The sequence below is a fragment of the Dendrobium catenatum genome, unplaced genomic scaffold (assembly GCF_001605985.2).
Source record: "Dendrobium catenatum unplaced genomic scaffold, ASM160598v2 fragScaff_scaffold_432, whole genome shotgun sequence".
Lineage (NCBI taxonomy): Eukaryota > Viridiplantae > Streptophyta > Magnoliopsida > Asparagales > Orchidaceae > Dendrobium > Dendrobium catenatum.
In genome coordinates, this window is record NW_021318894.1 from 880,170 (window position 1) to 905,817 (window position 25,648).

The 25,648-nt window shown below is 33.2% G+C and overlaps 1 protein-coding gene across 2 annotated transcripts; it reads left to right on the forward strand.

The window, feature by feature from the left end:
- Nucleotides 1-1,418: 1,418 nt before the first annotated feature.
- LOC110092648 (translation initiation factor IF-2) lies at nt 1,419-23,870 on the forward strand. 2 transcript variants are annotated; one of them, XR_002302605.2, is made up of 6 exons: nt 1,419-1,747; nt 2,097-2,193; nt 8,985-9,108; nt 15,161-16,072; nt 17,156-17,620; nt 23,702-23,870. XR_002302605.2 is itself a non-coding variant. In XM_020817294.2 (5 exons), exons 1-5 carry the CDS (start codon nt 1,588-1,590, stop codon nt 17,540-17,542), a joined length of 1,680 nt encoding a protein of 559 aa, XP_020672953.1. In that variant the 5' UTR covers nt 1,419-1,587; the 3' UTR covers nt 17,543-18,022. The 2 variants fall into 2 exon arrangements, 1 of the variants encoding a protein (XP_020672953.1); XM_020817294.2 differs by lacking the exon at nt 23,702-23,870 and having other exon boundaries at nt 17,156-18,022.
- Nucleotides 23,871-25,648: the final 1,778 nt, after the last annotated feature.

A 25,648-nucleotide genomic window follows, 5' to 3' on the forward strand; every position in this document is an offset into this window, starting at 1 on the left:
TAGTGAATATCGGAATGTCCCTCATGCCCTAACTTTATATACATAATAAACAACATAATCTCTTTTTTCTACCAACAAAATCCTTTCTTACTTCCAACAAAATCCCTTCTTAGTAAATATTATAATAGCCTTTAGGCATAAGAACTTTCAATATATAACAAACAACAAAATCCCTTCCTGCCATTAAGAGAGGTTCGTTCATATAATTTAAATATTTTCAACACATATATTAAAAATAAAGTGTATTATACACTACTGAAACAATTACAGTATTATTGTATAATTTTAAAAAAATGCACTAATAATTTTTAAAATAAATTTCTATCCACTGTTTTAGAGTTCACCAAAATCATCTTTCAAAATTCTACCACATTATCAGAATCTTTTCGGGATTTCAAAAATTATAGAAAAATATCCATAAAGTTGTTTATTTTATTCAAGTGAAATAACAGTCCCAAAACCCTCACTTGTATCGATGTTTATCAATTTATTAAGGATTTACACAAGTTCCACAAAACTATGAAAAATTATTATAATTAAAACACAATAATATCTATTTTATGACGAATACAATTTATGATTTGAATTTAAAATGACTCATAAAAAAATTATTTATTTGAGTCAAAATACGGCCTATTACATGACCACAGTCAAGTGAATGTAAATGGAGGCTCGATGGTGGCAGTTGAATGATAGTGTTTCGTGTGATCGGGCAGAGCTTTGAGAAGTCTCTAAGCTCTCACTTCCTCATCTTCAATTTCACCTTCCTTCATGTAGAGAGGGCTAGTTTATTTTTATTTTTGAGTGTCAATCTTTATAAATATAGCTCAAATACAAAAAACTCCATTTGAACATCCTACATCAATTCCTTTGATCATAAGACATTTCTTTATCCTTTGGGTACATTCATAAAGTTAGAATGAAGCAAAACTGCATTTATTGGATTTATCTCATCAAGATGTTCTACTAGACTCATTTAAACTAGGATTATGAATTTTTTTATTTAAATATTACTCTTCATCAAATGAATTTTTTATTTTGACAAAGTATCAATTATGAATTGCAAAAATGTAAAAAAAAATCAAATGATAAACAACACTTTCTCAAATGCCACCATCTAATGAGTTGTTTATAGAAATTTCATCAAATTGAAAATATAATGCTGACCTTTTAAAAAAAGTCACATTAGAAATCTTATTTTTTTTAATTTCTTATAGACATGAATAGGTAATCTTTTTTTGACTTAGGTCCCATCAGTTTATAGGCTACCTGATGTATCTTACGTCAGGTAATCTGAGCCAATAAAAATTCCAGTTCGAGGCGGACAGGAGAATTAAAGAAAAAAGAAAGAAAATTTGCCCGTTAGATTTATCTTTGAAGTGATCCATTTATAAATCCTCCCGTTAAGATGACTTACGTCCAGTTAACGACGGGATTAATAAATGTACTCACCAAAGAAGACTCAGTTTCCTTACCTCTCCGCAGATCTATGAGCTCTCCCTCCATTTTTCTTCTCTGTCGCTCTCTCACGCGCACAGAATTCTAGAGGTTGCTCTATTGCAGATCGGAGCTAGACACTCTGGAGAGATGGGAACAAGCAGGATCGTCGTCGAACCGGCCCACGGTGTATCCATGAGGGGTGGCGTCAGCGCCATTGCCGCAGAAGGGGAAGAGGGCCTGGATCTGTTTTTGAGGAGGCGCAGCGCCACTCTGGTCGGCTCGCTCGGAGAAAGCGGCGTGCAGAATGGTACCGATCGTTGCTTTTTTTGCTGCAGGGTTATGCTGGTTGTTTGATTTGATTAGGATTGCTAATACCTTCTAGATCAACATGGTTTGAACTTAGTTGATGAAAACGTTTTCTTTGAGTGTTATTATTGTTTTTACCTTTGATGCTCTACTTCTAAGATTGCTAGCCATTTTTTATTCTTTTGTTCTGATTCCTTTGATTGGTTTTGTTGGAATTTGGTGATATTTGGTATTTGAACTGATTTTGGAGCATCTGATTTGGTGATTTAGAAAGTCAAGTTAACGGAAGACCATAATGGTGAATTTCTGATTTGGTAGCAATAGTTAATGTTCACTAGCTGTTGTTTCAGGATCAATCAAGAATTTATCAGTTGGATCAACGATAAAAGGAAATATCAGAACGGATGATTTTCTAGATGCAGAAATGGGAAAACACGATTATGATTGGTACTGCTTATGCTACAGCTAATATTTATTTGAAAGTTAATATTTTATGCTTTCTTATATACTTTACTGAACAACGATCACATTCTCTCAATCTTGCATGAAGTGATTCGTATTGTTTGCCCAAAGTTCAATCTAGTTTACTTATGATTTCTTCTTAAGTGTTTTCCATTGTTGTTTATGGCGCACAAAGTCTTTTCATGCAAGCCCTTCATAGAAGTTGATCTATGCCCTAGCGTGCTTTCTTTCTGGAATATAGATCTTAATATCAGTGAAAAAATGATATTTTCTTTAGATGTATGTTCAAAGAACATTTGTTATGTAGTACAGTTCTCAATGTTAGCATAACACCTATAAGAGTGAGTTTAGTCCCACATTGGATAGTTAAATAATATGTTTGTATAGAAATAACAATTGGTTGCGTCACTTATATGCTTCACCTTGTGGATTGTAATGGGTTTGACCGCTAGGGTATTAAACATAGCATTAGTATCATCGACAATCCCAAAAATGTGGTATCATATAGACGATGGTTTGTCTAGGACCGGATAGTTATGTGGTTTGTGATTTTGATGGGTGTTTGTTTCTTTAATCATTGTTGAGCAAGTTTCAAGAGTATACAGCTCTTATAGAAGCTTCATATGATCAAGTGGGTTCTTGATGCATGGAAAGTGATGGTGATTTTTTTTTTTGTCGTTGGAGAGTTGTGATTGATGCGGAGAGCTCTCATGTGAGAGCAGATATTTGTTAGGACATCTAATATTATTGATATCATCCCATTTTGGATAATTGAAAAATCTATTGGTATTAAGTACCAAGTTGACGTACCCACCAATAACTTAGGTTTTTAGATTACAAATGGATTTGGTCATTGAAGTATTACCCAACTTTTCCATTTAATGTGCACTCGACACTGAATGTTAACCACTAATGTTCCAAGTATTGTTATTGAGTAAGAGGGAAGTGGAAGAGGAGACAAGGGGAGAGGGAGATCATGGTTACTTGTAGAGGAGACTAGGTATTAACCCCTAAATCATCACACGTATAGAAGGCCTTTAAATAGCTTCCATGGATAAAGAGATCGTAATTCAAAATAGAATATATCAAGACGACTTCTCTAGATATCCCAACCTCTTATTGGTGTTACCTCTTTATTGAGCTAGGTGCTAAGTCTACACTTACCTAAGCATTTGTTCGGCTCAACCAAGCCTTTCCTTGTCAAGAGAAACTCAAATAGTATTTCATCGGATTATGCTCTTTGGTTTCTTTGTTCTTTGATTGCCATTCATAGCATTAGCATTTGATTTTTTGCATGCTTGAAGAATTACTTAATAGCATGGAGGCAAATATTATGCATTGAACCATTTCATGGCATAAAGGTTTAATTAATCATCATCAAACCCTATTTAAATGATCATAAATGGAGGAGGATTTCAGATGATAAAGAGGTTGAGAGAGGGAAATTATGCTAGAGCAGAGAGAAAGGAAACCTAACATCCCATTATATACTCGGTTCATGAATAAGACATCACATCATGTAGAAATCTTTTCTCAACCTTATTAGGGAGTGAATTTTTAATAATAGAAGAGATGGCTCGCTCATTCATCAAAGAATTAATCAAACTATATATGGTATAATTCCTCTTCTATGATATGTATTCAAACATTAAGAATATCATATCAAAATTCCATTTAACATCTCTTTTAATCAATGATCTCTCATCACCTTAAGCCAAACCTGAGGTGGTGGGTCTACTAACTGGATCACATCAATCCCATTCATAACCTATCTTGTTTGTACCTAAGCGAACATACCTAAACAAAACTCTCGAGTTCACCAGATATATGATAGCTTGCAAATTTAACCTTTGAACTCGATCCTCTGCTAACAAGTAGACATAGTTGACAATATTCAAATAATAAAGTAAAATATTCAAACACCTCGATGATAGTCATATTGAAAGCAATATCAATCAAAGGAGACTATATTAATTAGAATTTCCCCAAATTTTGAATTTAATCATTTCGGGCTTGAACTATAATGAAATTTAAAGAAATTCATGTTTGTCAAAATCTAAATATTCAAGTGAATGCTACCCTTATTAGCTTAAAGTTAGACCTGTCAACATTGGACCTAACCCGAAAACCCAACCCGAAAATTTCGGGTTTGGGTTGACCCGAACCTGAAGCGGGTCGGGTTCGGGTCTTGATAATCGACCCGTTTGAAAAATCGGGTCGAGTTCGGGTTGACCCGGTAACTCAAGAATAACCCGAAATGACCCGGAATGCACACAAACCCGTTTACTCGTAATGCCACTGCCTGCTTCCCGGCTGCCCAGCGCCCGCCTGCCTGGAAGCATCACTTTGCGTTGTGTCCCGAGGACAGGTCGCATCGCGTTTCAAAGCCATGTCGCGCCGCGTCCAACGTCAGTTGCCGCCTTGCCAGCATCCGTGGCAGTTCTGCACCGCGTTCTGCGTCCGCGGCAATTCCACGCGGCGCCGCTTTTTGCATCCGGTGTCCTCGGGTCAGGTTGGGTTGACCCGAACCTGAAGTGGGTTGAGTTCGGGTCCAGAAAATTGACCCGTTTGCAAAAACGGGTCAGGTCGACCCAAACCCGAATAGTGCCGGATCAGTTTCGGGTTCGACCCGAACCCGACCCGTAACCCGAAATTGATTCCCCTACTTAAAGTAAAATCCATCCATCCTCTGTGATCATTGTTGAGGGTGATAAATTTAAGAAATCTTAGCTCAAAGAGAGCAAACATTTTAGTGAACATATAGCTACGATTCATTCTCTAATGATCTTTCACAAATAAGAACATGACTCGTGTTATTTAATCGATGGTTTTGCCGCCAACTAGAACTACAGGTAAACGATTATGATCGAAGCCCTCCGACTAGATAGTTTTGTGACAAAATAACACCATTAAATTACAATCACGGTCAGAACCCATAGTTTTCCCGATGGTTAAAAATCTAATGAGTCATATGATGCACTTGATAGGACGCAAAGCTCTATGTTAGCTAAGATTAATTTAAATTTATCCCCTCAGAAAAACACTTATCCCAAGTTTATAAGACTTCTTTAGATGAAACAACCCATGACTGCCAAAAATTATTCTTCGATTAGGGTGGGTCACTGCCTCTTTTGACTAAGTAAATTATGGATCGTGACATCTCGGGATGACAGGATAATGAGATCTTGATTAATTTCATCATTATTCTCCCCTAATCACCATCTTTAAGTGTACGGTGATAAATTAAAAACCCTATCACAAATTTATTGCTACAATTTATCGAAGACTTATTATTTATTTGATAACTAGCCTCAATCAAAAGTGTACGATGATAAATTTTAAATCCCATATCAAATTTATTGCTATTCTACCGAGCACTTGGGTTTCTTTAGATGAAACAACCCATGAATGCCAATAATAATTCTTCAATCAGGTTGGGCCGACTACCTCTTTTAATTAAGTAGACCATGGATCATGACATCTCGGGATGACGGAATCATGAATTATTGATTTATTTTATAATTATTCTCCCATCATCACCTTCTTTATGTGTACATTGATAACTTTCAAATCCTATATCAAATTTATTGTTACTATATGCTGAGCATTTAGTGTTTATCTGATGATTAGCCTTAATTAAAAGTTCTTTCTTATCACTCGGAGAGGTAAATAACCATAGGGACTTATGTTTATAGGAAATCTAGAACAAAATCATAAAGTCCTTGCAAAAAGAGGGAAAAATACCTAAGTAATGTTCTGTCTTCAATCTAATATGCCTTCTGAAAATTTGATGAGAAACATCAAAACTTTCTCAACGAAGACTAGGGCATAAATTTGTAGAGCCCACGCTTTGATATTAGTGAAAACACTGCTGTTATGCTGGAAAATATGAGATTATTTTATTTCAAGATGCCCTGACCCATTTGTATTCGACTTGGTTTGGCACTCTAATAGAGGGATTGCTACTATATATCGAGAACCTTGGACTGCTAGTGTGAGAAGGGAAAGGGGAAGGGAAGAGGGGGGGGTGGGGGGGTTGAGAAGTTGGAAATTGAGCATCTAGTCATGATTGAGAGATCAAGACTCACTTTATAAGATTTGGGATGAAGAAATCTCAAGAGGGTTCGAATTCACAAGCATGCAGTAATTGTATTATCCCTTAAACTAAGAATGGTTATGTGGTTGATAAAGGCTCAAAAATTATAATCAAGTGCTTAAAAGGTTTCAAACAAAAAGTATGGGCTAAAAAAATTAATCTATTTCGCTCTAAAATGAGTCCACATAGCATAATCTAAAATGCTTTGGCATAAACTTTCACAAAAATAATAAAGCACTAAATCCAAATATAGTTATACTCTGCGAACTCGTTAAATCATGAAGATGCAAAAATGAACAAAAACATCATAATTGACAAGATATACAACTCGAAAACTTGCTAGAAAACACAATATAGAAAACTTTGCTCAACCATATTTATTGAGAAAATTAATCTCTTACAAATGTTGGGTAGTCCCAGCTTAACTAAAAAAGTTTAGCAATTAAAAAAAATATTTAGATCCAGGAAAATAAGCTAATTCGATATTTCATATCGATTACTTAGTATGGTAACTCAATATGATTGCTTTGTTTGATCGCTCATTTTGATCAAATGATATTAATTGGGCTAATTGAATCTTGTAAAATTAGAAATAATTAATCTCAGTCGAGTTAGCTAAACCTCAACTAATCACCAACTATATAGGCTATCTTGGTTCAAACATCTATCAATAGAAACAATTCATGCATATTTATTGGGCCAACTCGGTTCAATATAAAGATTATCATGCTTTGTTCATCTCTCAAGGATAAAAAACATTGATGCTCGCTTCATGAATCATAATAGAACTTGAATTCGCATTAGGGAATAGTTTTGGACTTGTTCGAAATCCTCATTACTAAATTGTGCTCTTAGAAGAACGATCCTTAGTTTTACTAATCTAGGAAAACTCCTTCAAGCTTTAATATAATTTTGAATGTTCTTACTTTAGAGCTTCAAGAAAACTTATGTCTAACTCTTATTTAAAGAGCGACTTATAATATAATTTTTGATCATGTAATTCAATTTTTAAATTCTAAATATTAAGTCGAATTTATATCAAGAATTTTTTAAAACTCAGTTGCCAAGCAAAGTATAAGATAAATAGATGCATGCCATCCCAAACTTTTCTCATCTTAGAAGCAACCCCTTCTCCTTCACTCTTTAGGGGTTTTTTTGATGCTATCAACTTTTGCAAAAAAATTTAAAGAGTATGGAGGAAGGATGCATACCCAATGATTGTAAAATATCATAACAAACCTCTTGAAGTTATAACTTTACTTAGGATAGTTTTGCTCAACATTCTTTAGTGCACGACTTATGCTTAATCCCACTCAAAACTCAATCATTAACTATTAAACAACATAATCGAAAATAATCCAATCCCTTATAAATGACATAAAGAAAAATAATAAAAATAGTATGGCAATGGATAAATAGCTCAACTTGGTCTACCCAAGTCAATTAACTCAAATGCATGACCATTGTTTCTATTTAATACTATATGTCCGGAAGCTTATGTTAGGATCGATCTAATAATCTATTCCATAATGTTGGTTTCCTTAATCCCCCTCTCTATAAAATTTTCTTTTGTTCCGATGAAGTTGGAGTTTTATGTGAGTTGTTGATGTAGAATTGATACATGCAAGAGTACAAAACGAAATTATGCTAGTAATAAAATAATGAGAAAATATATCATCCCATAGAGATTGATTCTCCTGAGTATTAAAAATAAATTAGCAATTTAATTTGGAGAATGAGAAACTATAAATTTTTGAATGCAAAATTAAAGTAAATCAATAGCTATAAGGAATCCTAATGAGTAATGACTAATATTAAATAGAAATTTCTAATGATTAAGATGAAAGATAATTTTCTTGCAAGTTTATTGGTAATGTATAATGAGAATGACATTATTGAAGTTTGAGGTAGTAATAGTTGATGATGTTGATATAAATCAAGTGTAGTTTAAAATGGCTAATCATAATAGTTAAATTAAAAAAAAAGGTTTTTTTTTGGTAGGCTATACTTTTTTTGATAAACTTTTCATTTAATCGTTTTTGTTTACTTATGTTTATTCAAAAAGTTAAATTTCTAATTTCAAATTATTTTAGTTGGATTTTTATTTTGCCACCTCTCTCTTTAAATCCTAATTCCCCCATTTGGTAGAGGTATCTTAAACATTTATGTTGTTTTCTATTTGGTAAGTGTCAAATGCACATGCAGCTCATAGTCGTAAATTATTTAGCAGAATAGATGCCCATCTATGCTTTGAAAAATATTTTGGATATTTATTTGATTGATTCTTCAAATAAATTGATATGTTGGTGAGGAAAAGGCTAGTATCATTTTTGTTTGAAAGGATTTGAGCCTTTATGTTCTCTTTGAAATGCTAAAAGCAATATCATTTGAGTTATTCATTCACAGCTGATGATTCCTTTATCATGTTTAAAGTAGTATTGACGTTTTATTGTTTGGGTTGCCTTTTCAGCTAAATGGCCTTTTGCTATTTGTTCATTCTTTTTTTATTTCGGAATGGTATATAATGCTGGAGTGTGGTTACATTTTTTGCACTGTAAAATTTCTCCTTTGCCCTGTTTAGTTACTTGCCCTACGGTTCAATGCTTGGAATCAATTTGCCTCAGCTTCTTAGCATGCATTATACCATGTCATTCTGATGGTTTAGGTTTTCTCTTTATAGGCTTCTCACTCCCCCAGGGACTCCTATCTTTCCTTCCTCGGATTCTAGTGAGAACCAACTATCCTCAACAGGTAAAAAGAACCAATCCACCGCGAAGTCAACCTCGACTTCCAGAGCTTCAAGGGTATGAACCATTCCTTCATATTTGTTTCTAGTGCATTTTGTATGTTCTATTTTTCATATCATCCATTAAATGGAAGCTTACCAAAAGTAACTTAACTTGTTACGCTTCCTTGACATATAGTTAACTAGGGAATAGCTTCCTAATAATTGTGTAGGATTCATCCTTGACATCAATTAGCTCCAAGTAGATCAGGCGAAGCAAACTGCAGCTTCAGTCACATTTTTTTTATCTATCGGTTTCTTATTGAGAGCTTCTTTGTCACTCAACAATTGATGCCTATCCAATATAAAGTTGAAAGAAAAAAAGAAAAGAAAAGAAATATCCCGTACTTAGAAACTTTTAAATGAAATGTTCTTTCTAAGAATGGAGATGACAAATAATATCGAGACTGAATGAATATAAAAAGCTAGAGATTTGCAAATTGAATGAGAGATGCTAATAATTGTATATAATAAATTTGGTAAAAGAAAAGAGATCTAGCCACTTTGGTCAAATTAGGCGTGCATGCAATGCTTTATGGAGCAGAATGTTGGCCATTAAAAGAGAAGCCAAGATTAAGTTAAGTGTTGTAGAGATGAGGATGCTCAAGTGGATGAGTAGTTTTATACTTAGAGGTAGAATGCCAAACGAGTATATACATGAAATGGTTGGAGTAGCCCCAGTGGCAAATAAGACTAGAGAGAATCACCTTAGATGGTTTGGTCACATAAAAGGTCAGCCTTTCGATGACCTAGTTAGGAGAGTATACATATTAGATTTGACCTATGTTAACAAAAGTAAAGCAGACCTAAAAAGATTTGATTATAAAGTATTAGAAATGATCTTTGTTTATTAGATTTGAATAAGAATTTTACTCTTAACATGACACAATAAAAAATGATTAATGTTGCCGACCCCATGTAGTGTGATTAAGGCTAGATGTTGTTGTTGTTGATCAAACTAGATGCATGAAAAATGAAGTCTCCTTTAGCTGTAGATGAAGACATAAATAAAAGATTATCATCATCATTATCCTTATCCTTATCCCAATTATTCAAAGTAAGCATTATGAATCCCATTCTTCATTTATCCTTGTTGAGGTATATGAAGCGATACGCTTATTTGCCAAAATATTTTTCACACTTCTATAAATGAGAAGATAAAAAAATTATTTCATGAAAAATTATTGCATATGAGATTTAAGATATTTATTTTAAGGTGTAAAAACAAATGAAGTCATGAAGAAAATTATAAATTTGATCCTAACAGTGAAAAGTTAGTTGTAAAAGAAGATGCGAAAATGAGAAATATCTAAACCCATATAATTTGGATAGTCATGGGAGATATTAGAGTTTTTGGTAAGTGAATTTATTTATGAAATGTCTCTGATTTAGAGGATATCAAATGCTTTAAAAATGAGTGCATTCTTTGTAACACTCCACAGTATCACTTAATAATAATACTGTCAGGTATCACTATCATAACTTTCATTCTTCTCATCATTAAACATTTACATACATTCATTGAGTATAGAATTTATAAAATTCTAATAACTGATCATTCACTGAATATATGGAAGCATCTAATATTCAGTTAATCCAAATATAAACTTACAGAGCCACTACAACAATAACCTAATACAAGACTGAAATGTTTCATACCTCCAAAAGTAGACTCACTAACAAATATAACTTTAATATGAAATGAAGAAACACTTGCATAAATTAACTTGCATTAATCTTCTCCTTTCCCTTTCCTGTAACAATAGATAGTAAGAAAATACTGGTAAGCTTTGAGGCTCAATAAATTATACAAATTAATTAACAATTAAAATGTCATAATAGGAATAAATTAAAATATTGAAATCATTACTGAAAATATTGTAAGTCATAATTAACATTATGCTTCATTGATTTTGGATTTCTATTGAATATAAATTTTCTGTGAAAGATTTGTCTATACTTTCTTAATTTTATTCAATGGAGCCCAGGTAAACCTAGCATTATCGCAATTGAAATTCATAGAGGACCCTTTTGCCTCTTTGGGGTCCCTTTTAACCCCACTTGCCAAGTAGGTACCATAATTCCTGGGGTCCCTTTTGCCCCACTTACCATGTAGTTCTTGTATGAGAACCCTTTTATCTCAACTATATTGGTAAAACATACATTAGATATAGCCAAATTTTACATTAATTTAGTATTCAACATTCTTTCATAATCACATATCATATTTGCCTTCATCATCATTCATGATATATATCTTGTATAAAATTAATATGCATCAGTTTTTCAAGGAATTTGACATCCTTCTAAAACATTCTCAAATAGAAAAATCTTTAGATGAGTGCACAAAACATTGTCTTGAACCCATATGGTAGAATTTTATTAGCAGTAGTTCATACTTAAAATCTTGGATAAAACATTCTAAAGCAAAATAAATTACTTGCAACATATAAGTTCCTTTCTTTCAATCAGTCACTAACAATCAATTATCAATCTACAAGTAGAATTTGATAATATTCTTTTAAACATTAAATTTGCATTCCTTACCTCTTTGGTGAAGAGTCTCTTCCAATCCTCTACTTCGTATTCTCCTATGATTGTAAGTCACCTACAAGTCATCACTCCACTTTATAATTACTGAAATTTAGTACTCAAATAATTTGCATAAAGATCAATTCATACATAGATATAGTCATTTACCTCATAATCTTTTTTTTTTGTCTACATATAACCAAATGAATCTATTTCCTTCTTCTATTTCTATCTATTGTTCTTTACTTCCACTCTTTCTTTCTACTGCTCCAAAAACCCTACCCAAAATCCTCTTTCTACATAAATATGTGAATAATCATTCTTTCTTTTCCTTCACTTCTATATTATTCCTTCTTCTTCCAATCTAACTGTTTAATCTTCCTTCACTGTACAACCAAATTCCCTTACATATGCAGTGCTGAATTCCTCTTGTTAAATTCCTTTTCTACTCTCTTATACTGCACTATGCTGTCTGATGGAGGCTGGACTATTTACAGAAAAATTCTGCTGCCACACTCCAGCAATTCCGCCTGCTGCTTCTGTGTTTGAAACACTATATTGCTCTTCCCACAGTGATTCATGCACTGTTTTGATTTTCTACTATAGAAATGCATTGTGCCATCTCATACAGCATTAATTTCTGAAATTTCCCTTCTCTGCATTGGCCGAATCTTTCTACAGGTATTCGGTTTGGTGTCCTCAATGAAAGAAAAACAAAAGTTGGAACTATCCGCTTCTAATGCTGAAGAAATTTCCCTAGCAGAGCCGCTCCCTAGCAAAGCCACTTCCACGGAATTCCCAAGAGCAGAGCCACTCTAATCTTCTGTTTCTCACGCCAGCATATAACTGAACCTAATCCTTATCCTGTTAACATGAAAGGGTGAAGCCAAAGGATGCCTATTATGCTTTGCTTGATTTCATTCAATACAACCAAAATACTTAGGAGTAATTTTATTATTTAACTAATTACTACTAATTTAACATCCATTTCACCTTAAACTTTTAAATAAATTTTAGAATATAATTACTTAATTAATTTAAATTAAATTTGCATACCTAAAAATTCTGGATATTACATTCTTACCAACTTTTATGAACAATGATGATGTTCGGATTATCCTAATTATTGGAGAGTCATTGTAAGAGTCGAAATAGAATATATGTTTAGAAAAATATGATAATATTAGAAAACTAATTGCTGTTTTATCTTAGGAAGATCTACCATAGAGTATATTTTTGTTTTCTAAATGGTATAGACAACAATGGAATGGATTATTTTGAAAGATCAAAAAGTGTTGGGTTGATGGTGAAGATCGATATAACTTTATTCTATTTTTTTTTTTCCCAAACCTCATGTCTTTTTGGTGGATTTATGGTTTATTTTTGAATGGATAGTATTTTATGATGGTTAGGGTTAGGGTTTTATCTTGTTAGAGAAATAATGAGAACTTTTGTTGAGAGATAACGAGAGATCATGAGCTTTTGATTTTTTGTTTTTTTTGAAAGAGAAACTGGGTGGGTTTGCAAGAGAGAGAGAGAGTAATAATGGTCCGTTATATATTTAGAGAGAGAGAGAGGGAGGGTTTGTATTAGTTTTAGAGAAAGAGGTAGATGGAATATCTTAGGTGTTTTCTCTTAGAAGTAGGTGACCAAAGCTTAGAGAGAGAAAAGGGATTTCGGATGCATGGGTAGGAATTTGAATTTTAGGTAGTTAGGATTTCCTATATTTTAGGAATAAAAAAGGGTTTAAAATTCACTTGAATATAATTTCAAGATTAAGCTTTAAATAGTCATTTGCTCTAGTAGAATCCTATGAAATTTGTCAAGAGTGGGTACAAGCGAGAGAAAAAAGTGAGAAAAAGGCCATAGATGGCTGAGTGAGGCTCTGGTAATATGAAATTTATGGCAACAGAAGGTTATGGGGCTTGGTAACTCTATAGGGAGGTGGAGTTATATGGGGCTTGGGTTTTAGGGATTGTGTTAATTATGAATCATGGAGGGACCCTAGAAGAAAATATTTCCACAACTGTGCAGCTAATGACTTAAAAATATAAAGTTAGAAGCACATAGTATCGTGAACTTAATAGATTTTTTGAGATTGATCTTCATCACAACACTAAATATCATCTTATTGAATTGCCATTAATGATTTTGAGAATGATGTTGGGCTTTGATCTCACTTGATACATAATGAAAGTCTTGTGGAAGACTTGAATAATTGAAAAATGGGAAAGGAGAGGAAAGGAAGAACTTCACACAAATAACTTGGAGAGAGATCTGCAATTAGCGAAGCATCATAATCATAATCTCGTAGGCTGAATATTGCATGACCTTAGAGTTCTATTTATAATAAAGATCCTAAAAGATAAGATTAATAATTTATCTTATTTTAAATAACAAATATTCATATAGCTCATGACAATTAAAATATTGATAAATAAAGAGCGCTAATAAATGAAATATAACGCTTGATGAACGAAACTGCTATAGATGATTAAAAAAAGTCTTGATATACTATTTGCAATTGTCATAATTCTAATTATTAAAATAACTTCTTTAGTGAAAAGTTAGAACAACAAAATAAACTTTTTTAGGGTAATTTGTTAGGGATTATATAAATAAAGACGGAGTACATGACATTCAATTTAGTGGATGTTAAATTTATAATTATTAGTCAATATTATAGAAGATCAAGAAATGCAAAAATATGGTACATTGAAGTATCTTGAATCTATTATAAAATAATATATATTTAAATGTAGATATAACTTTTGTAGTTAAAAATGGCTGTCGAAATGACAATGACTCAGGATTGTAATAAAATGGGAGAATATCATAGAAATTTGACCTTATATCTTATTAAATAATAATTTGATTGCCTATGATAGATGAATCTTAGAACAGTGGAATTAAGATTCAAAGATATCTATTTTGAGAGTGGTAAAAATAAGAATGTTTAAATTTGATGCTTGATAAAATTAGGAAATGAAAAGCGAGAAATGATTATATTAATGAGATAATAAGAGTAACACTAATTGAAGATAAACTAGTTAAAAATATATTTGTTAGTGTAGACATATAGTATATAGCACATTTTGTATCAAAAGATGAGAATGAACTAATGCGAAGGGATAAATTAAAGGTAATATGGTTAGAAGTTGGCACAAAATATAGTTATAATCTCATTTGGCATTCAATAGAAAAGAGTAGAAGAGGAGGATTCATGAAGCTAGCTCTGAATAGTTTAGATGAGGTTAATTATGAAAAAGATGATGATCCTACTACATAGATGCCATGATTCAAATTTTGTTTATATATGACAATCTCTTGTTTTCTATTTAGTAAAGCAAATTGATAGGTGTAACTTTCTCTGAATGCCAGAACTTCATAAAAAAAATTACCATGCATACGAACTCAGAAAAGTGGAACATTGTCGATAAGGATTAAACAGTTTTTAACAGTAACCAAATTTTTTTTGCTAGGGCTTGCTAACTTGTGTGCAGAACTAATGAAATATCCTTCTCTTCTCTTCTCTACAGCTATCAGCTTCTCAATCAGAGAATGGCCATTCTGCCAGACCCATCAGAAGTAGCTCAGTTAACCGTCCATCCATATCCTGCACTCATTCAAACTCACTGTTTAACCACAGAACTTCAGCTCTGAACTCCAGCACAGTTTCTGTCACATCCAGACCCACCACTCCATCACGACCATCTACTCCTCTCAACCGTTCAGGTTCTGCATCTTCTACAAAAGCATCTGCAGTTTCTCGTCCTGTACAGGCACGCTCTACCAATCCTTCCAAAACTAGGCCAAGCATTACCTCTCCTGGAGAAAAGACTCGTCCTTCACAAAGTTCTAGGTCCTCAACACCCAATGGTCGGCCTCAACTTCCTTCTATCTCTGCCACAAATGTAAATTCATCTGTAGTTCGATCCACTTCTAGGCCATCAACTCCTACGCGCCGACCAAACACCCCAGGAATTTCAGCATCGCCAGCAAATAATGTAGGGAGATCCCCATCAGCTGGCAAGCTTCCTGCAAGCAGGAACTCTGCCCCTTCTCCTGTGATGCCATTTGATATTCCGGATTTCCCTCACGATACTCCTCCAAATCTGAGAACGAAATTGCCAGAAAGGCCAACTTCTGCTGGCAGGCCAAGACCAGGAATGGCTCTGATAGCAAGGGCAAGCTCAAATTCCGAGGCCCCAGCTTCTGCTGGTTCAGGCCGAAGGCACTCCTTACCTGTTGTTACTCGAAGTAAGTTGCCAGAGAACTCAATGAAAGTTCGGTCTTCTAAAAATGATCATGACGCAGTGCTGCTTGAAATTCAAAAGCCAATAGTTCCAGATCCGATGGTCCAACGGGCTTCCAAAGCAAGCTTAACTGAGAGCAATGGGTTCGGTAGAACAATATCAAAAATGTCTCTGGACATGGCTCTTAGGCACATGGTATGTTCTCAAACAAAGTGTTGATTTGCGAGCCGTGTTATTTTACAAAATTCATCTTTTCAGGGTGCCTTCTGTTTGTTCTTGACTTGTATGTGGCTAAATCTCACTATGGAAAGAATGTTAAGGGAGTATTATAAGTAGCCGCTTTGTGATTAGACCGAGGAAGGGAGGCCAGACAGCGAGTGCTAGAGATATTTAATAATTCTTTCTTTTTTCTACATATATCCAACTCTCTAGTTGCAACAGTGATAATGCAATATTCACCGAATATTTTCTCTTATGACTGGTCCACTCTTAGGGGCTGTGTTTGGTAGCACCCAGGATTTGATTTAAGTAGGATTTCGTAAATCCGCTAAATTTAGATTTTGGACATCATGAGGAGCCTAAATCCTGAAAATTGTTTGGTAACATTCATGATAAATCCTATTAAATCCAATGTGACCGTTTTGTTATAGAGCGAATTTAACTAGCGGACTCTTCCTCTCGAGTTATTGAATTTCGTAAATCCGGCAAAAAAGTTGGATTTTGGACTTCCGGATTTAACACGAAAAGGCGGAATTTTCCATCTACGGCGGCTTTCTTTTTCCATGAGATTTGGTTTTGCATTTTAGGCCGTGTTGGTTGGATTTCGCTTAAATCCATCTCAAATCTGGTCTAAATCCTGCTACCAAACAGCCCTTTAGGATGAGATGTAGTGGAGAAGTCTGAAGGAATAAATAACCAAGTGGGGATTTTCTGGTCTCATAGCTTTTGTCCATATCATGCTTCTCTCCCTGACAGTTGTCGTTAGGAATGCGAGGGTAGTGGGAGAATATTATGATTCTGAAAATACTCGTTTCATTTTTTGCCAGTAATGTTCTGATTCTTAATTTATGAAATAATACAATGGTTAAGTAGTACCTTTTTCATGAGAAAGGAAGCAGATATCATGAAATGCAATTTATGTGTAAATTGAATGTTTTGAAATGTTCTCAATAGTTCCTATTTGATAGATATATTTCAACGAATCAATTATTATGAGATTTAAATGTTTAAAAAATAACTAATTGTTAGCCTAATCCTTTACACTGATCTCCACCTCAGGATATTAGACAAAGCATGGGAGGAATCAGAGCTAACACCATTTTTCCGCATAGTATCCGCTATGGAAATGCTCCCAAATCACGTCCAACTCGTGGCTCGGAACCCATAGTTCCAGTCACAAATGATGAAGCTCTGTCAGAGACTCGTAGTTGCAGTGGAATTGTCATGGAGACCGAAGTCGTTGCAGAAAAACAAATGAGCAAGGATTGTGTTATTGCAAAGGAGAATGATTTTGATCTCTATGGAAGCTCCCGGTATGATGCAATGCTTCTGAAAGAGGATTTGAAGAACACAAATTGGCTACTCAGCGTTGAAGACAAGTCTGACCAGAGCCCAGTATTCGACCACCGGTTCGAGCCACCACCCGAACCTTTTAGCCCTCTTTAGTTGGTTTACACAGTGGTGATTATTGAAGACAAGTATGACCTGATCCTAGTATTTGAGCAACGGTTCGAGCTACTTCTAGTAAGTTTTAACCTTCGTTTGGGACGACTTTCTTGCTGCTTCTTAAATCAGCTTTTTAGTGCAAATATTTAAATTTTTTAACTTGAAAGTCGCTTTAAGAAGCAATAAGAAAGCCGTCCTAAACGAAGTCTTAACCTTCAAATTGCTTTGCCTCTGCTCTTTTCCTGATTCTGATTCTTGGTTTTGGAAATTTTTTTGTTGATTCAACTTGGTATTGTTTAGTCTTTTGGTTCTGAAACTGAGAATTGGCATTGTTTGATCGCATATGAGTTTCACAACTGGTGTATCCTCCTGTAAATTGTCATTTCTCTATCATTATACACTATGGATCTCCATGAAGAGAACTGTATAGAGATTTATCTACAATTACTAAATAGTTGCAGTGGAACTGTATTTGAACTATGGCTGTCATCATCGATGGAAAGGTCTCCTTCCTATTTTATTTCAATGTGATACTTTGTTAGAGAGATGTAAAAGTTAAAGCAAAACAAACTCCTAAATCTTGAGTACCTTAAAAAATTATTTTTAGGGATATATATTATGTCAAGTTGTAGTAGGATCATCACCCTTCGGACTAAGCAATCTTGTAGAGTCGGCTTGTTCACCAGATATTACATCAAGTATTTCTTTATGACTAGATTGATTCTGTGAGAGTAGGTAATGACATAGCTTTTGCACATTAAATGTTAATGTTATGTGATGCTTTTTAATTATTGGGCAATTCAATTCTTCTATGGTAATATGTTCATGTAATAGAGGGCATCTACCTTGTCAATGTAATATGTAATTGAGGGTCTGTTTGGGATGACTGTAGTTTTTTGTAAAAGTGATTGTAAAGAAATTGTGGAAAAAATAACTTTTTGGAAAGCTGCTATAGAAAACAATTTTCTAATGCAAAAAGATTCTTGAAAGCAGTAGAAAAAACAATGACCAAATAGAAATTATAGTTGTGATTTGAAAAGCAAAGCAATAAAAAAATTATTCTTGAAGATGCATGAGTCTATTAGAAATTAAAGCTACTAGGATTGGAGGATATAGCATATAGTGCTTGATGTAATATTTGAAATGAAAGCTTTCGAGTGGATTCTTATTAAATATATTAAACTTATAGAGTTGTTCAAAGATGATTTGTAATTTGTTGATCATCATGACAAAAGCCTTTGATGACATGTCATTATTGTAACACTCCATCTATTTGTGCATGGGGTTATCGAAGATGTATGATATACCTTGTTGATAGATTGCTTGAATGTTTTTTTAGGCCAAAGAGCATCACCTTGTAATAGTATAAGTTGATGAGAATTCTAAAAGTAATATGTTTCTGATCATCGAGTGCCAACTTAATCTAGTTATATCCTGATGACACATTCATAAATGAGAATATCCATGAGTTAACAAGTTGATTGCGAGTTCTATTATATGAAGCAGAAAGTGATTCTTCAAAAAATCTTTTTTCATATGATGGAAGTCTGTGTAAATGTAAATATCACTTTTCTTGTTGTCATTAGGACTGCAAGTGTTAATTGTGGTTCTAAATTCTACTTGAAGAAAGTGTGTTAACAAGAGTAATCATTCAGTTTATTGGGAAGATTGAGAGCCCTCAAGAATCAGCCTACAAGTAGGATGAATCAAAAGCAATGTGTAGTTTGATAAGAAAGAAAGAAAAGTGGACACCACAAAAGAAAACAATTAAATTTGTTGTGGTCTATTCATTATAATGAGAGTGGTAACACTTTATTATTCAACAAGAATTATATAGGGATTACATTGTAATTCCAAAGAATATACAATGAAATATACCACACAAGTCAATATACATCCCTCAATATACTTTGTGCTTGGTTTTAAAATAGGAATTGACCCTCCAATTTCACAACTGGTGTATCCTCCTGTAAATTGTCATTTCTCTATCATTATACACTATGGATCTCCATGAAGAGAACTGTATAGAGATTTATCTACAATTACTAAATAGTTGCAGTGGAACTGTGTTTGAACTATGGCTGTGATCATCGATGGTAAGGTCTCCTTCCTATTTTATTTCAATGTGATTGTTAGAGAGATGTGAAAGTTAAAGCAAAACAAACTCCTAAATCTTGAGTTCCTTAAAAATTATTTTTAGGGATATATATTATGTCAAGTTGTAGTAGGATCATCTCCCTTGGGACTAAGCAATCTTGTAGAGTCGGCTTGTTCACCAGATATTACATCAAGTATTTCTTTATGATTAGATTGATTCTGTGAGAGTAGGTAATGACATAGCTTTTGCACATTAAATGTTAATGTTATGTGATGCTTTTTAATTATTAGGCAATTCAACTCTTCTATGGTAAGATGTTCATGTAATAGAGGGCATCTACCTTGTCAACATAATATGTTTGAGTTAGCAGAGCACTAAATGATATATTGAGGGTCTGTTTGGGATGATTGTAATTTTTTGTAAAGGTGATTGTAAATTAATTGTGGATAAAGTAATTTTTTTGAAAGCTGCTATAGAAAATCTCTTTCTAATGCAAAAATTTTCTTGAAAGCAATGGAAAAAATAATGACCAAATAGAAATTATAATTGTAATCTGAAAAGCAAAGCAACAAAAAAGTTATTCTAGAAAACGCATGAGTCTATTAGAAATTAAAGCTACTAGTAGGGTTGTCAAAAACGGGTTTCGGGTCGGGTTTGGGTCTAACCCGAAATTGACCCGACCCCATTCGGGTCAACCCGAATCCGACCCGTTTCTTGAAATGGGTCATTTGTGCTGACCCTAACACGACCCGCCTCGGGTCCGGGCCAACCCGACCCGACCCGTTTGACCCGGCTGCACTTTAAAAAATTTTAAACATGTTTTAAATGGCTGAAAAGTAAAAAACCAAGGGCAAATTTTTTCAATTACAAATATGCAATTAATTTACATGTTACAATTACTCAATTACAAAGATACAATCTCACATATCAAATAAGAGAAATATCAATTGCTAATTTAATTATCCCATTTACAACATATGTAAATAACTGAATATAAAAGCTTCAAGGTTCAAGACTTCAACTCTTCAAGCTTTCAATGGTTCAGACTCAACTGCTCCAGCCTCCAGCCCCCAAGAATGTCTGAATTTGACAACCTGTCATCATTCTTCAATCACCAATCGTCTTAGAGATATAACTGCAATAAACTTAATTAAACAAGTATACTGTGGTAGTTGGGCTCAGGATAAAAAACCAACAACCCAAAAAAATGAAGATCATTCAAAAGGAATTACAAAAGGTAGCACCAACAACCCAAAAAAATGTTCATTCAAGATCATGCAGGAACTGAATCGGCGTCCAGAGACAAAAAATTACAAAAGACAGCATCAACAATAAACCCTAAGCCAGTAATAGTAAACCGATAGCCCAAAGTGCCATACAACCCAAAAAAATGTTCAACAGTGATACTTCAAAAGACATTTGATACTTCAAATTTGTCGCATCTTAACTCAAATGTATTATGTGGACTATTACAAAAGACATTTGAGTTGAGATAATTTGGACTGCAAGTGGTTCTAAATTCTAGTTGAAGAAAGTGTGTTAACTAGAGTAATCATTCAGTTTATTGGGAAGATTGAGTGCCCTCAAGAAAGATTCACAATTAGATTTGTAGTGGTCTATTCATTATAATGAGTGCGGGAACACTTTATTATTCAACAAGAGTTATAAAGGGATTACATTGTAATTCCAAGACAAGGCAATATACATCCCTCAATATACTTGTGCTTGGTTTTCAGATAGGAATTGACCCTCCAAAAGCTAAAGAGCTCGTGGGAAAGTAAATCCAATGTGTACTCACATGTCTTTTCAAGTACTTGACAAGGAGTCAGTTGTTCATAACATGTGTTCTCGTACCTTGTGGGCTCATGAGGGGGCTCGCCTAGGGACCATACGATCTAGCTTGACAGAACATTTAGAGGGAGTCGCCCCTCACTAGGACAATCAAGGATCCTCATGAATTATTCGGTTCACCACTTATCCTCACTAAGGGTTGGTCACTTGCCATTATCCAGATGAAGCACTGCCAATTGTGCTCTCTATCTTAGTTATAGGAAAACATTTATCTAAGAAGGTCTCAGCTCGCCCATAATAGTTGGCTGACCACGGAGCCCCTCATCTTCACAACTCAAATGCACTTCCCTTCTACTCTTTAAGTGACCCAAAGCTCTGCCACATATCACCAATGACCTTGGGATGTTAGATCGCTATGGCCATCTTAGCTTAGCACTCGTAGAAGATTTGCCCTCAAGAACTGCACATTATTTAACTTGCCTTGAGATAGATAATTAAGATCAAAAGAGGCAATCTCCCATCAAGCTAGTCAGAGTATGAAAAATGTCTAGGGAAATCCATACTAAGAGTCATTATCTTATATATTTTTATTTTCTTTTAGTTTAGCCTTTATTATGTAACATTTGTCACATCTTAACTCAGGTAATTAACTTAAAATTGTATAAATTTTTACTTGATCTTGTTCTAATCATCAATAATGAGCTCTGTCATATTTTGTTGACTCTAAATAGGGTTAGAAAGAGAAAGGGAAAGATGAATCATGAGAAGTCAAAAAGTTCTAAGGGCACCGTGATACGGTGAAGGTCGGCATTGCGGCGTATTCTTTTTTTTGGAGAAGATTTTGAGGGAGTGTTGCAGAGCTGGGTAGCGCCATTGCGGTGCTCAACTCCTAGGTTTGAGGAATCTGGAAGCATTTGGAATATACTTTTGGACGTAGCAGTACTGGGAGGGTTGGCGCTGTGGTACCAAGGCAAAATGAAAATTTTTATATTTAAAATATCTTAAACCATTTTCACCACTCACCCTCACCACCTTGTTGAGGAAGAAAGAGAAAGAGGAGAAGAGAAGGAGAGAGAAAGAAAGGGAAAGAATTTGAAACCCATAGCTCGGGTTTCATCCGTCGATCTAGTCAAGGATTTCGTAGAGTATGAGGTAGACTTTTGAACACCCATCTTTGATTTCAATTGGAGCGATTTAATAAAAAGTTATAAATGAAAATATGTTTTTCTCGAGTTTTACTATGTTCTTATTATATAACTTTTAGTAGGTTATTGTATACTTTATTCTAAATGTGTTAATTATAAGAAATTGAATTCTATCGGTTGGTTTTCTCTACACTGAATTATAGAAGTATTGAATGAATGAGTTATTTTTTGTTTTTGTAATTGTTTATATAAAAAGGTTAAAATAGTTTTCTGAATATTTCTCTGAAATTATAATTAGAATGAAAAAGTCTGGTAGGTATATTTTTATATATGTAATATAAATTATTGTAGGTAATTATGATACTTCATGCATTATCGCAATACCTTTTAAATTAATAATTACTTATAATTGCATTCAAAATGTGCAACTCATGGCATGTCAGTGGACGAGCTTTGAATTCTAAAATGAAATAAGAACACTCTTTGAAATGATATAAGAGCCAACAACAACACAACAACATCAAGTCTTTATCCCACTACGTGGACGAGCTTTGAATTCTAAAATGTGATAAGAACACTCTTTGAAATGATATAAGAGCCCTATATGTTATATTCTTGCCTATCTATCTTGTGTGGATGTGGGAGGAATTCTGGCTTTACTTTTTAAAAGTGGGTGTGAGAGTTTATCCTATTTTAACCCCACTTGTTGAATGCATATATTAGGATATGTGCATCATACTCATGCATTGCATATTATGATAATCCAATAAATTAAATATAAATGATATTCTGAATTGGCTCAAAAACCTTGAATTTCTATATAAATTCTAATGAAATGAGGAAGTTAAGTGCAAATGAATGTTGATAAATAATGTTCTTTGATACCTATGATATTTCAGCGACAATGAATCGTAAAAATATAAGTGATGACTTTGAAATAAAGAATACTTCAATAATTATAGTGAATCATGTTCTACTAGTATTTTGTTTACGCTTTAATGATTTATTTAATATTTAAGTAGATCATTATTGATATTTTAATAGGATATTAATAAATGTGATAAGTTAGTGATATAAGTCAACTGAGAAAGTTGTGCTAACTATATGGCTTCTCTAACATTTCAGGAAAAGTAAAGGGCTTAACCAAGTAGAGGAAGGTAGAGTCAGAGTCTTTTGAATCTTAATAGTTAAGGTACTCTTTTGTAATTCAATATTAATTCTTTTGATGTTTATATTCAATATGCACTGGATTATTGTTTATGTATTTTGAGAAATGAAAATGAAATGATGTTTATATTGTTATTGTTATTTTGAATTTTATTTAACTTTGGTTTATTCTACTTTGTGATTGAGTTAAAATTTAGGATTAAATATTCAATCATTTCATTAGATCCTAGGGTGTCACATCCTGAGCCCTTAGACCCCATAAAGGGTGAAAAAGAACATTTTGGATCTTTTGCGTCATTGAACACTTGTATTGCATACATTTGAGCTACTTTTTATAGTACTTTTTCCTTTTCCTCCTCTCCATTTTTACAGAAGTTCTTGGTTTAACCCTTAGAGCCTACATGCAAGTAAGATCAGATATCACCTATGGGCAAACTTGGATCCAAAATTGAGGATCTGAAAGAATTTAGGGAGTGTCTTCCTTATTGCCTTTATGGCACTTCTAGAGGAGGTAATATGTAATATGATGTTTGATCTTTAGATAATATTTTCTAATGGGAATAAAAAATTGTTCAGGATATTATAAATATATATATATTTTCCTCAAAATCTCAAACTTCAATTTTCTTACAACAACCATATTCATGCTTATCTTATTATTAAAGCAACTTCTCATCTTAAAAGTTAAAAAATTTAAATTTCATAAAAATTGGCTTGTTCAGGCATGAATCTCAAAGCACACTTGAATTAAAAGCTTCTAAAATTAAATTTAGAACTATTATATGTCTAAAATTAAATCATCAGACCACTGCTTGGCCATCACAGCTCGACTGTCATTGTTGGACCACCGCAACCTGATTACTAACATCTGATTACTCTTACTTACACAATCACCATTATTGGGTCATTGCCGTATGACCAACATTAAAGGGATGAGCAAACTGTTTTAATCAATGCTCAAATAGTATAATCATTTTAGTTATGTAGTACTTATACTTTTTCCACTTTCTAGATTTTTCACATAAAAACTTTAGTATTATTCATACTCTTTTTATTTATCTATTTGTGTGTTGGATTTTCTTGAAAAACTAGGATGCTTAATGATAAAATAATATTTAAACAAAAATTAGAGAGTGATTTGAAAAATAAACTTTATTAATTATTAACTAATAAACTCAAAATGAATAATAATAATAATAATAATGAGAATATTTTTGAGGAGGATCCTCCTACCAAGCTCTTCACCTCAATGGTATCCTGCAACAATATTAATGGGACAAAAAAAATTAATTGACAATAATCGTGCATAAAAAAAAAATAAAATTTAAAGTCATTGAAGTAATTTTGAAATGAGTATATTTTTCTTCAAATAAAAAATAAAAAATAAACTTATCAATTTAAAAATTTTATGGACAAAATTTTGATTATTGTTTTTTAACCTTTTTTTTACTTTATCTTCAATAAGGGTAAAAAAAAGAGTTCTTTTATTGAGAGAAATGTTGATGGCTAAGATTTTATTTTCATTTTTTGTGTGCATTTTTTGTTTAAACAACTAAATAAGAATTTTTTTGTGTGTGTAAAATAATCATATCTTGACAATATATCAATCTTTGTTATCTTAACAAATTCTGAAATTTGTAATTAAAAATTGTAAACCGAATGGAATGTTTCTGCAAATTAAAAAGGTATCAAAGTAGAGCAAAATAAGCATAAAATAGAATAAAACAGATAATAAATTAAAAAAAAAAAAGCTTATTTGGATCCCTCAAATTTGGTAAATGTCTCATTTTTAATGTGTTATTTTGGTCCCAATATCTTTTGAGACTTGAATATAATTCATTAGTTTGATTTTCAATTTTCAAAATGATTCCTATTAGCTAAAGATATTAAATAATATGCTAATTT